We start from the raw sequence: 14,187 nt of genomic DNA, 5'->3' as shown, positions 1-14,187 counted from the left end.
CCACCAAGGCTGCTAACTCCAGGTTCTATGCTGATGTGGAAAACATCCTCGATGTCACCTTTGGAAGCTTCGGACCAGTTACGAGGAGCAAAGCAAGCTCTTTAGGACAACAAGCACCCCAAGTGTCGTCCGCATCAACCCCTGTTTTCGGATCTTCATCCTCAAAAGGAGCAAGATCTTCCACAAATGCATCTGAAGGAGGAAGCGATGTTGCTGAAAAGATCAAGAAAACTCTTGCTCTGCTTGACCTCTCCGGCTCCAAGCACTCTGCTGTGAAGGAAGATGATGATGCTTCAAGCGATGGATCCTCCCCACTTACACCACATAGCGTGAGCCAGTCAAGGATCAATCTGTGTGAAAATCCATGCTACTCTCCGTCATTAACGACAATCATGCAAGCCATGGTGACAAACACTTCATCTATGGAGGAGCAGTTGGCAAACTTGACGGAAGCAATCGCTGGCTTGACCAAATGCATGCAAAATCAAGATGATAGAATTGACAAGCTAACAGATAGGGTGGGAATCTTGATGGAGGAAGAATCTACCCATGCACCCGGCAAGCTCCCAGAAGTTCTAGAGAGTGACTCTCCCCCAAGACAAGCAACATCCACTAAGGCTATCCCTGTCTCATCTGAAGGGATGATTCCAATCGATCAACTGAAGGAGTTCATCGAAGGAACCATTAAGAACAAATATGAAGTTGCTGCCAAATCCTCCCTTACATACGCAAAGCCGTACACTGCAAGGGTCGATATGTTGAAGATGCCTGCTGGCTATCAACCTCCGAAGTTTCAACAGTTTGATGGTAAAGGTAACCCAAAGCAACATATTGCGCACTTCATTGAGACGTGCAACAATGTTGGGACTTATGGAGATTACCTCATCAAGCAATTTGTTCGCTCGCTAAAAGGAAATGCTTTTGACTGGTACACGGACCTCGAGGCTGGATCTATCGACAGCTGGGATCAACTAGAGCAAGAGTTCCTCAATCGCTTTTATAGCACAAGACGCACGGTGAGTATGATAGAGCTTACAAATACTCGTCAACAAAAGGGGGAACCAGTTATCGACTTTATCAATCATTGGAGGAATACAAGCCTCAACTGCAAAGACAGGCTTAGTGAAGCTGCAGGCATAGAGAAGTGCATCCAAGGCATGCATTGGGGATTACGCTACATCTTGCAAGGTATCAAGCCTAGAACATTTGAAGAACTTGCAACTCGTGCCCATGACATGGAATTGAGCATGGCTTCCGTTGGAAATGAAAGGCTACCCATCTATGAAACTCGCAAAGTGAATGACAAGCAAGAAGTCAGGAAGTGGGGAGAGTTCGTACCCAAGTCTGAAAGCAAAGAAGCTATGAATGTCAATACGTCACTTGTGAAGTTCACGACGAAGGAGAGCAAGAAGCAGAGTATGAAATCCACTTCGTTTCAAGATAAGCCATGTGGGAAACTGACTCTAAAAGAAATGCAAGAGAAAGAGTACCCATTCCTGGATTCTGATGTGCCAGCCATTTTCGAAGAACTCCTCGAGTTAAATCTCAGCGAGCTTCCGGAGATGAAGCGACCAAATGAAGCTGGGAAAACAAATGACCCAAACTACTGCAAATATCACCGACTTGTAAGCCACCCTCTAGAGAAGTGCTTTATCTTCAAGGATAAAGTCATGGACTTGGCTCGCGAAAAGAAGATCGTGCTTGAAGATGAGAAAGCAAGCGCAAACCAAGTCTCTATAACCTTTGGCACATTCAGTCCCGATGAATTATGTAATTTTAAAGAAAGTAAAAATGAAGAATTACTGGAGAGCGACAAAGCTGAAGTCAACCAACCTGATGATGATGAAGGTTGGACGTTGGTGACTCGTCGTAGGCGCCACAAAAGGAGCCCACAAAAAGAATTAGTGGAACAACCAACAAGGAAGATGATGGTAAAAAGACCAATAAAAAAGAATCCAGTTAGGCATTTGAAGAAAGCAAAAGTGGAGATGCACCACCCTCAAAAGCCATGAAATCCAGTGACCTTGGAGGAGTTTTTACCAAGTTGGTTTCGCACGAAGATTTCCCATGAGGGCATTGATGCCTCTTGTTGCCATGCTGACAAAGGGGAAGAAAAGAGTGATGACCTACCGTTGGCACCATCTTCGGAAAAGCCCATCGAGTCCACTCCTCAAGAAGTTAATGCTTGTGAGGAAAAGGTCACGTTCACAAATGATGATCTTTTGCTAGGTGACACTCCTCATAACCGCCCATTGTACATGGTTGGCTATATGCGCGATGAAAGGGTAAATCGGAATTTTGGTTGATGGAGGATCCTCAGTGAACATTTTGCCAATCCATACTATGAAAGAACTTGGTATTCCCATGAACGAACTCTCAGAAAGTCGTGTGATGATCCAAGGATTTAACCAAGGGGGCAAAGAGCCATAGGCGCGATCAGGCTGGGAATCACTATTGAAGATATGCAATCAAGTGCATGGCTGCATGTGATCGACGCGAAGACTTCATACAATGTTTTGCTTGGGAGGCCTTGGATACATGAGAATAAAGTTGTTCCATCTACCTACCATCAATGTTTAAAATACTACGAGGGTGAAGTCGAGAAGACGGTAGTTGCCGATGATGAGCCATTCACCGAGGCTAAGTCACACTTTGCCGATGCAAAGTTCTACTTGAAGAACCGCATTGTGAAGGAGCTGAAAGTTGATGATGGTACGAAAAGCAAGAATGACGAACCCATAACTAAAAGAGCTGATGTGACTATTGGTAAAGCCAAAACTGTTACTGAGGAGGTACCCGCCAACGTGAGTAAATCTCATAAAGGGGTTATTGCATCTTATGGAAAGTAAGTAAGTCCCGCGCTCTAATATGTCCCTAAAAGAAAGAAAGACGAGGGCGGATCACATAATCTCCAAACCAAGATGCTAAGGGAGTTAACTCTTCCGGTAAAACGAATTGAGGCAGTAAAGTTGTCCTCAAAGCCGCTTGCAGGGTTTGTAGCCCAAAATCGTTTGTAGAATGTGGCACTCCCTACAAAACGAACAGATGAAGGTTTCGATCATAACGCTTACAAGCTATTTGCAAAAGCTGGATACAATCCCAACGAGCCGTCAAAGTTAGGGAAGCTCCCATCAGAAGCTGCAACGAGGAAACCCCGTGCAGGTCTAGGATACAAGCAACCGTCACCAGTGCGCATCTCAATAAGAAGGGCAAGTAGCAATTATATCACTGTAGAAGACGAATCTGCCGCTTCTAATAGGCCTTCTGTCTTTGATCGGCTTGGAAAATCAATTGTGAGAACTTCTGTATTTGAGAGATTGGGTCCATTAAAGAAGGGGAATAAATTCCAGAGAAATCATCGAAATACAGGAACACCCGCTTCACCCAAAATTCAGGAGATCTCTAAGGATTTCTAAAGTTTGGTTCCTTCCAGAATGAGGCAACAAACAAAACTGGTGGTTTCATGTGAAGAAGTACTGAAGGTAAAGCCATATACTGTGGTCTACACTACGGAACGTAACGAAGATGAAGAAAGTGTAGGTTCTTCGTATCATATCACTGTACAAGGCGAGAATGGTGTTTCGCCTTCGATGGAAGATAATGTGGAATTGGAGGATGTTTCGCCGTGTTATCACATATCCTTCAATGATAGGGACCCTCAAGAAGATGAAGATGCGAAAGATGCTCCACCTGAACTTGAAGAAGGAGTGAAGACGACAGTTGATGCCTTAAAAGAAGTTAACCTTGGCACCGATGAGGAACCAAGACCCACCTACCTAAGCGCTTTACTAGAAGCTGATGAAGAGAACACTTATATTGAGTTACTCAAAGAATTCAGGGATGTCTTTGCTTGGAGTTACAAAGAGATGTCTGGCTTGGACCCGAAAGTAGCAGTCCATCACCTTGCAGTCAGAAATGGTGCTCGCCCTGTTAAACAAGCTCAAAGGCGTTTTAGGTCAGACTTGGTTCCCCTGATTGAAACTGAAGTTAACAAACTCATTGAAGCTGGATTTATTCGGGAAGTTAAATACCTAACATGGGTTTCAAGTATTGTCCCTGTAAGGAAGAAGAATGGCCAGATTCAAGTATGCGTTGACTTCAGAGACCTCAATAATGCATGTTCCAAAGATGAATTCCCGCTTCCTATTCCAAAGCTGATGATCGATGCTACTACTGGGTACGAGGCAATGTCTTTCATGGATGGTTCGTCGGGCTATAACCAAATTTGCATGGCACCAAAAGATGAAGAGCTTACTGCATTTCGCACCCCAAGGGTATTTATTGCTACAAGGTAATGCCTTTTGGCTTGAAGAATGCTATTGCTACTTACCAAAGGGCTATGCAGAATATTTTCGACGATCTTCTCCACAAGAATGTCGAATGCTATGTTGACGACTTGGTGGTGAAATCAAGAGAGAAGGGTGACCACATGAAAGACTTGAGGATGGTATTTGAATTGCTCTGGAGGTACCAACTTAGGATGAATCCGTTGAAATGTGCCTTTGGAGTTACTTCTGGAAAGTTCCTTGGTTTCATTGTCCGACATCGAGGGATCGAAATTGATCAAGCCAAAGTGGATGTCATTTTGAAAATGAATGAGCCTCGAGATATCCATGAATTGAAGAGTCTGCAAGGAAAGCTAGCATACCTTAGAAGATTCATATCAAACCTGGCTGGGAGGTGCCAACCATTTAGTCACCTCATGAAGAAAGGTGTTCCTTTCAAGTGGGATCAAGCTTGTAGCAATACCTTCAAAAGTATCAAAACCTACTTGATGAAGCCTCCAGTTTTAGCAGCTCATATACTAGGAAAGCCATTGATACTATACATTGCGGCACAGGAAAGGTCTGTTGGAGCATTATTGGCCCAAGAAAATAGTGAGGGGAAAGAAAACTCTCTTTACTACTTGAGCAGGATGATGACACCTAACGAGTTGAACTATTCGCCAATTGAAAAGTTGTGTTTGGCGCTAGTTTTCTCAATTCAAAAGTTGAAGCACTACTTTCAAGCTCATATTGTCTGTCTTGTTTTTAAAGCAAATCCCATCAAGTTCATGATGTCAAAACCTGTTCTTAGTGATCGACTAGCGAGATGGTATCTCCAATTTCAACAATTCGAGATTTTGTACATCCCTCAAAAGGCTGTAAAAGGACAAGCATTGGCAGACTTCTTGGCAAATCATCCAATACCTGATGACTGGGAGCTAACTGATGAACTACCTGATGAGGACGCAATGGTCGTTGAAGTTCAACCCCCATGGAAGATGTACTTTGATGGTGCTGCGCATCGTGGGGGAGCCGGGGCTGGCGTAGTATTTGTCACTCCTCAAGGTGAAGTCTTGCCCTACTCCTTCACCTTGACACAACTCTGTTCCAACAATGTTGCTGAATATCAAGCATTAATACTTGGGCTTGAAATGGCCGTTGATATGAAGCAATTGCAATTGCAAGTCTTTGGTGACTCCCAGTTAGTGGTCAATCAGCTTTTGGGTAGTTACAAGGTCAAGAAGCCTGAACTACGCCCATATCATGATTACACAAAAAGGTTGATGGGGTGGCTCAGCGATGTGACTATTCAGTATGTACCAAGGAAAGAAAACAAGAAGGCTGATGCTTTAACCGCTCTAGCTTCATCATTAGCCCTGCCTGACCAAGTGCAAGTTACCGTCTGCCAAAAATGGGTAGTACCACCGCCAAATGAGGTCAAAGGTGAAGAAAACAAACTCAAGCATCTTGTTGCTGTTTCTGAAGTTGAGAAAGAAGAATGGGAACAACCCATTATCGACTACTTATGCTATGGGTACTTCCAGAAAATCCGAGGAGAAGGACTGAAATTCGTCGTCGTGCACCTCGCTTCCTTTACTATAAGGATACTCTATACAGAAGGTCGTTCGAGGGAGTACTCTTGCGATGCCTAGGAGAAGAAGAAGCTTTCCAAGAGGCACATTCTGGGGTATGTGGGTCACACCAGTCCGGACCAAAGCTCCACTTCCATATAAAAAGGATGAGATATTATTGGCCAACGATGGTAAAAGATTGCTTGGACTACGCTCGAAGATGTAAGGCTTGTCAATTCCATGCAAATTTTATTCATCAACCTCCTGAAGTGTTGCACCCGACTGTTGCATCCTGGCCATTTGACGCTTGGGGATTGGATGTTGTTGGACCACTACCAAAGTCCTCTGGTGGGCACCTATACATCTTGGCTACAACTGACTACTTCTCAAAATGGGCTGAAGTTGTTGATCTTAAGGAAGTAAAAAAGGAAAATGTTGCAAGTTTCATCCGAGTAAACATTATTTATCGCTTTGGCATTCCTCGTTACATAATAACGGCTAATGGAAAGCCATTCGATAATAGGTTGATGAACAGGATTTGTGATCTTTTTGGATTCAAGCAACGTAACTCTTCGATGTACAATGCTGCCGCCAATGGTCTAGCTGAGGCATTCAACAAGACTCTATGCAACTTGTTAAAGAAAGTTGTCTCCAAATCCAAACGAGATTGGAATGACCGTATGGAAGAAGCACTATAGGCATATAGAACGACTCATCGCACGCCAACACAGGCGACTCCTTATTCACTCGTTTATGGAGTCGAAGCTGTCTTGCCACTTGAGCGTCAAATACCTTCGTTACGACTGGCTATTCAAGAAGGGATCACTGATGAAGAAAATGCTCGACTTCGATTAGCAGAGTTGGAAGCTCTTGATGAAAAAAGATTGGAAGCTCAACAGAGTCTTGAATGTTACCAAGCTCGATTGTCTCGCGCCTTCAATAAAAGAGTTCGTCTGAGATCCTTTCAAGTAGAAGATCAAGTCCTTGCCGTACGAAGACCCATAATTACTTCCCATAAACCTGTAGGAAAGTTCACTTCAAAATGGGATGAGCCATATGTCGTACAAGAAGCTTATTCAAGTGGGGCTTACAAGCTGGTTGATGCAGATGGTATGAGAATTGGCCCTATCAACGGCAAGTTTTTGAAGAAGTATTATCCATGAAGTTGCAAGTCATGACGCTCCTCGACGTACGAGCCTAAACTGCAAGTCATAATGCTCCTCGACACACGAGCCTAAACTGCATGTTGCTACACTCCTGGCCCACAAGAGTATAAACTGTGTACGACCCTAAAAAAAAGTCCGCTAGGTTGAAAATCTCGAAAGAGGCGGCCTAGGCAAAAGTTAGGACATAAAAAAATCACCCATTCTGAACTACGAAATGACTTGATCCTCTTCACCGAGGTACGTAGGTAGCTTAGAGTTTCATTCTAAGTTCAGTCGCACAAGTTCAAAAGATACATATTGCCCCAATTGTTGTCCGAGTGAAGTATGGAGGAATGCAAAATCAAGCTGAAATGCCATCCTCTTGTGGAACTTTGATCTCATTTGATTTAAAAGGGGTAACCCTCCATGGTAAATTTATATCTTCAAGTCCTTCGGTACTCAAGTTGAAGTCCCCAAGTTGAAATCTTCAACTCTGTCGGTCTTCAAGTTGAAGTCTTCAAATTCGTCGATCTTCAAGTTGAAATATTTAAGCCCTCCAAGTCTCAAGGTTGAAGTCTTCAAGTCCGTTGGTCTTCAAGTTAAAGTCTTCAAATTCGTCGGTCTTAAAGTTGAAATATTTAACCCCCCAAGTTGAAGTCTTCAAGTTCGTCGGTCTTCAAGTTTCAGTCTTCAAATTCGCCGAGCTTAAAGTTGAATTGTTTAATCCCTCTAAATCTTCGAGTTGAAGTCTGCAAAGTCCGCCAAATCTTCAAAGTTTTCCAAGTGTTCAAGTCGATGCCGTCTTCAAGTTGAAGCTTTATAACTTTCCAATCTTAAGGTGGACATATAAGTCCCTTTGCACCTTAAGTTGGCCTCTTCGTGGGTTTGTCCTTAAAAGGAACTATAAGTTTCCAATCTTAAGGTGGACATATGAGTTCATTTGCACCTTAAGTTGGCCTCGCCGATAGTTTGGGCCACATTGAGAGTAATCTCTCCAAGAATCGGGCCATTTTGAGAGTAATCTCTCCAAGAATTGGGCCACATTGAGAGTAATCTCTCCAAGAATCGGGCTATTTTGAGAGTAATCTCTCCAAGAATCGGGCCATTTTGAGAGTAATCTCTCCAAGAATCGGGTCATTTTGAGAGTAATCTCTCCAAGAATCGGGCCATTTTGAGAGTAATCTCTCCAAGAATTGGGCCACATTGAGAGTAATTTCTCCAAGAATCGGGCCACTTTGAGAGTAATCTCTCCAAGAATTGGGCCACATTGAGAGTAATCTCTCCAAGAATCGGACCATTTTGAGAGTAATCTCTCCAAGAATTGGGCCACACTGAGAGTAATCTCTCCAAGAATCGGGCCATTTTGAGAGTAATCTCTCCGGTAGTCGGGCCATGAAAGTAATCCCTCTGATATTTGAGCAGGGATGAGTATCCATCCCCTTACACCCTAAGAATGCCTTCTTCATGTGTAGATCATCTTGTTGAACAAGAGCATATCTTTCTTGTTTGACCTAGAAAAAAAGAGAGAAAAGAACAAGCAAAGAAAACGCAGAAGTAAAAAAGTAAAATAATTTACCTTCTCGTGACGATTCACTTGGACAGGCTTGCAAGCTGCGACTGATGCCAATTGAAAGGAAGGCACGTCCCTATTTATAGATTCTCCAAAGATGCCAGTTGATGGGTTAATTGCGATGTGGGGGTAGAGATTTTCAGAGTCCAACATGGATTTGTTCTCCTAATTCAATTCTAATGAAGAAAACTACAAGCAGAAGGCTTCTAACCAATTTGGACACTTACGGATTTTGACAAAACCGTATAAGGCCAAAAGTAGTAAGGGGCAAAGTCTGAGAAGTCCATCTAATTAGGAAGACAAGAAGTAAATTATAGTTTTAATTCTTTCAGTAATATCTCGCGTGAATTTCAATTAGAATCTCAAAGTTATAGTTTGGATTCTTTTCAACTAATTTTTTTTTATGTGAAGATAAATTGGATGTTTTCAAAAATGGGTAAAATAAATAGACATTTGTTACCTAAATACTTCAAGCCTAGTCTTCAAAAATTTTAAGATCTTGACGAGTCTTGAAGTAGGGGGCATTTGTAGGCATATAAATTTTATTGGAATTAAATCCGTAAAATGATTGGGACTATATTTTAAAATTCAAGATATATCAGTTCAAATAAATTTATTTGGATTAATATAATTGGATTAATTATAAGCCCAATATATATGGATTAAATAAATAAGTCTTAATCCATTGTGCTAGCCCATTTAATTGGGCTAAAGTGATGAGTCCACTTCATTAAGCCCAAGATGACATCTTCCTAGAGGCCCAATTTGGTGCCATGTGTTAAATGACGTGGCGCGTCAAGTCAAGCGAAAGAGCCAATAGGATCATGCCACGTGTCAAAATGACAAGGCATGCCCAGTCACACTGAAAGGCCAATGAAATCGTGCCACGTGTGCAAGTGACATGTTCTGGCCAATCAAATGCGGTCATGTCACACTTCAATTTGATTGGTCTGAAAGAGTTTGTTCTTATCACAACTCTTCCCTTCCACAACTATAAATAGGGGTCTTCATAACTCAGAAAAGACACCAGAAGTTATAACAAGAAGCAAGAAAGAGCTCGTGGATCAAACGCTGCAAATTTCTCCACAGGTGACAAGCTTCACGTTCAAGAAATCAAGTTCAAGAACAAATAACAAATCAAGGTCAAGTTCAAGTTCAAGAACAAGATCATTGTTTGTGGCAACAAATACATATTCAAGATTAAGCTCAAAGGCCCTTGAATTTATTTACTATAGAAAAGTAGAATCAGAGAATTCATCGAGATTGTAACACTCAAATATTCGAAATAAAATACTACGATTGGTGCGATATTTTTTTCGGTCTTGATTTTATTTTCTCGACCCAAATTTATTGTCTACAGGTGGAAAAGAAATAACTTAACCTAATTCACCCTAGTACAAGGAGGCCCGAAATTAGGGTATACATTTGGTATATAAAGTCCTTGAACATAAGAACAGTAGTTTGGGAAAACAGCTACAAAGGCAGAGATTTGTGAAATTCTTACACACTTCAAGAGGTATTCTTCTGATTTAATATTGATTTTAAATCCGAAAGTATGTTGACTCTATACTACATGCAAATTTATGCTGGAATGCTTCCGCTTTATACTATATATATATATATATATTCCATCAGTTCTGATTCCAATCTTTTTACATTATTGGATTTAAATAAGACATAAATAATGACTTGCTGCGGTTATTTTGACATTAAAGAGGACAAGACTATTTAAGGAGTCTCAAGATTTGGAACTGAAAAACTAATTAAGGAGCCATACATTATGACTCCACAAAATCAGGAAATTAAGAAGTTTAATTTGGAGACAATCAAGAAGCCAATATTAAGCAAGAAGATTCTAGAAGCAGAAATTTAAACATCAATCTTCGGAAGAATTGGAAAGAGATACAGTAACGATATTCTGAATATTTAATGAAGCAAGTCAGCCACAACGGTCACATCCCATCAAGTATAAAAAGGAGTAGAACCGAGACGAAAATTTCACACCTTTTAAGCACGAACAGTATACTCGAACAAATATTTTTACAAGGGCACAATTCATCTCTCTTCTGTTTTTCAATTGCGATCAAAGTCTCGTCTCACGAATTTGTTTTTTCTTAACAGAAACTGAGAAAAGAACAATGTATAGTGATGAAGAAGACTCTAGACCACCATACTTCAACACGGAGAACATTATGGGCATTGGAAGGCTAGAATGTCAACTTATGTGCAATCAGTTGACTATCGAGCATGGCTAGTCATTCAGAACGGACCACTGCCAATTCCTGCTAATGATGAGGGAAGGAAACATGAAGGTCGGGCATCCTATACAAAAGAACAAAAGGATGCCATTCAAACCAATGCTAGAGCTAAACACTTACTTAATTGTGCTTTGAGCATGGAAGAATACGCAAAGATCTCAAGTTGTGAAACTGCAAAGGAAATATGGGACAAGTTGGAGATACACTATGAAGGTACAAAGCAAGAAAAAGAAGCCAGGATTAATCATCTGGTTCATAAGTACAGAGTTATTCATGATGAAGGAAGATGAAACCATTGAAGAAATGTTCACAAGATTTAATAAAATTGTTGGAGATCTCAATGCTCTAGGAAAATCCTACTCTAATGGTAGACAAGTCCGAAAAATTCTGTGGAGTTTGCCTAGAGTGTGGGAACCTAAGGTTATTGCAATTGAAAGTACAAATCTGGATGAAATGACAATTGATGAACTTCGCCACAATCTTATTGCTTTCGAGAAAATTCATCTTCAAAGGCATGGACAGAAAGAAAAGAGAAGGAATGTTGCATCCAAAACCATTCTTGATGAAACAGAAAGTGAAGAAGATGACGAAGAAGATAAGGAAGACTTGGCAATGATTTCAAAGGGAATATACAACATTATGAGAAGAAGAAAACAAATGAAGAAATCCCAGTTCGATAAAAACTCTGAAAGGAACAATGCAAGGAGGAACAACAAAGGGCCAGCATAAACTGTTAAGAATGTGACAAGCCTGGACACGTGAATGTGTTTTTCAAACACAAACACTCATGTCCAACAAAGAATTATTTTCAAAATTAGCATTTGAAATAATTTCATACAGTACATCTCTCTGTTAGGAGCTTATTGGTTTATATTCTTCAAGTATCACTTTTGTTTCTTCATTTTCATCAATGTTATCAGCTCTCATACTGTTTAGAAGTCTTTCAACTTCTTTACCACCTGCTATATATGATTTTAGTAAGACATGATACATCTCTCTATTTACAGAGACGACGGGCCTCAGCGAACTCAAAAATGATTCAGCATCATCCACACTACCATTCTCCCCCAACAAACTTAATATTTTCATGATGACTTTAGGATCAGGTTTCCATCCTTTACTATCCTTCTTTAAGGAAAGAGCAACTTTAATGCATTTCACAGCACTCTCAAACTTACCTTTATCTAGGTAGCCTGCTGCCAGTCTTCCCCAAATATTTGGTGTTAGTGTCTTCCCTTTTGTAGATAAATCTTCAAGCATGGTCTCGGCCTTTTCATAAAGCTTTTTATCGATATACCCTATAATGACTATGTATGGCACACGGATATCATAACAGTTATCGGATGTTTCCCACTCCTTGAGCAACTGCTCCGCTTCTTCAAGCGCATCAAGTCTCACCAGAGCTTCTAACATATTTATGTAATCCCTATTTATGCACCTCTTCAGAGCACTCTTCTCTAGAAACCATAATCTGATGACTTCATCTCTGTTTCCCAGTCTAGAATATACAGAGATGAGGTAATTATACCCGAGCCCTTCTTTATTATCTATCTTCTCTTCTGCTTTCTTGAGGAAACTGTTTGCTTTATCGTTTAGGCCTGATTTAACATATATGTTCGCCACAGCAGCATAGGTGTTCCAGTCCATGACAATGTATGATTGGTTCTCCATTTCATTTAAGACCCTCTCCATCCCCTCAATATCTGATCTTGCTCCATACGAATTGATACAGATTCTGTAACTTAAATTGTCAGGACGAACCCCAATTTCCTTCATATGGCGTAGCACGTCAGGTATCTTTTCATACTCACCGGTTCTTGTGTACAATGACATTATATCATTGAAGGCCACAGAAGATAGAGAAAGACCCTTCTCCTGCATCATCTTCAAATGTGTCAATGCCTTTTTAATGTCACCTTGCCGAACATAACAATGAAGAAGAGCACCATATGTCTTATCATTCTTATCTTCTTCATTCAAGTTATTAAAGTAGCTTTCTGCAGCATGAAACCCGTGCACCTTACCAATCAGATCCAGCTGTACTGCATGCTCGGTTGATGAAAAAGTGAAAATACCAGAACTCTTCATCCACTCCGAAGCCTGCTCAACAATAAAGTTCAGCACAAATGACTAAATTAGCATCCAATTTATGAGACATTCAATTCAATCAGGACAAGGAACTATACATACGCGTGAAACAGAAGCTGAATGTCACAGATTAGATCTCATAGTAACATTTCCACAAGAAAGCAACATATTTTCCATGAAAAAATATATTCAATAGGGACACTCTTAATAAGTTTTTCGAAATATTTTTATAATCCAAACAAATTGCAAAGTCTAAACCAACATCCTAGAATAACAAATGAGCAGCTTCACCAACAATTCCACAACACTAATAACAGAAATGTTGACTAAACTTAATTTCTAAAATTCTAATTAGCTGCAAACATAAAAAAAATTATACAGTAAAAATATAGAAATTTTCATATATGAGAGAACAAGCATCACTGATGGATAGAGGGGTACCTCGAGGGCCTGATTAAAGCGTTTGCGTTTACGAAGATCAAGAATAATGCGTTGAAGCTCTGCAAATCGGACCTTTTTGCCCTTGCAAACCCATTCGTCCAGTTCATTTGTTACGCTATAGTTAGGGTCTCCCAGTGGACTGATTTTTGAGTAAAGTGTCACCTTTTTCCGCTTGTCGGAATGGTAAAATCGACATGTAATTCCGGTTAGGGATTGGAATACCCGGCGATTCAATTGCATTTTCCGATGAAATTTTGGATGACAATTTGGGCAAAAACACTGTGTTTTAGGGTTTGGGGGGGGCGGGGGTGGGGGGAGGTGTTTACGTGGGGTTTTAGGAGAAAGACGAAAGGAAGTTCCATAAATCGCATGATCACCCTTCAATTTGTTGGATATATACAGGTAAGAGGTTCTCAAATCCAACATATTGCATCTACACCTAAATTAAAAAAATTATCTCAATTTTTTTTTAAAAAAAGAATGACCTCTATATGAAACTTTCTTTTATTATTTACTCATTTTAAAATATTTAGACCCATTATTATAATAAGATTATTATTATATAAAACTTTAATTACTTTAAGAATTCAAATTTTTTAACTTTGAAGTGATAGTTTTCGTTTTTTTCTATTTTTCTATATATTAGAAGAGAACGTTTTTGACATGTATGCTTCAATTCTTTTCAACAAAGTCTGGGGGCATTTAGGTCATTTCATATGACCTCTATATGTGCCTTTTATGCGCGGCTCAGATACTACGTGTAGGTTTTAAGCTATTCTCACATGTATGCTTTTCTTATATCATATACAATGGAGTTAGCAAAGTACATGCCTTGATAATCCTACGCCT

The 14,187-nt window shown here is 40.3% G+C and overlaps 1 protein-coding gene across 1 annotated transcript; it reads right to left on the bottom strand.

Moving 5' to 3' along the window:
• Nucleotides 1–11,467: 11,467 nt before the first annotated feature.
• LOC107806993 (pentatricopeptide repeat-containing protein At4g21705, mitochondrial) lies at nt 11,468–13,710 on the bottom strand. The gene is made up of 2 exons (XM_016631267.2): nt 13,339–13,710; nt 11,468–12,909 (listed from the first exon to the last, which is right to left on the bottom strand). The coding sequence occupies exons 1-2, from the start codon at nt 13,576–13,578 to the stop codon at nt 11,662–11,664; spliced, it is 1,488 nt and encodes a 495-aa protein (XP_016486753.2). The 5' UTR covers nt 13,579–13,710; the 3' UTR covers nt 11,468–11,661.
• Between the last annotated feature and the right edge of the window lie 477 nt (nt 13,711–14,187).

Source organism: Nicotiana tabacum, chromosome 3 (genome assembly GCF_000715075.1).
Source record: "Nicotiana tabacum cultivar K326 chromosome 3, ASM71507v2, whole genome shotgun sequence".
NCBI lineage: Eukaryota > Viridiplantae > Streptophyta > Magnoliopsida > Solanales > Solanaceae > Nicotiana > Nicotiana tabacum.
The sequence above is the reverse complement of the archived record's forward strand: the minus strand, read 5'-3'. Positions and strand labels throughout refer to the sequence as shown.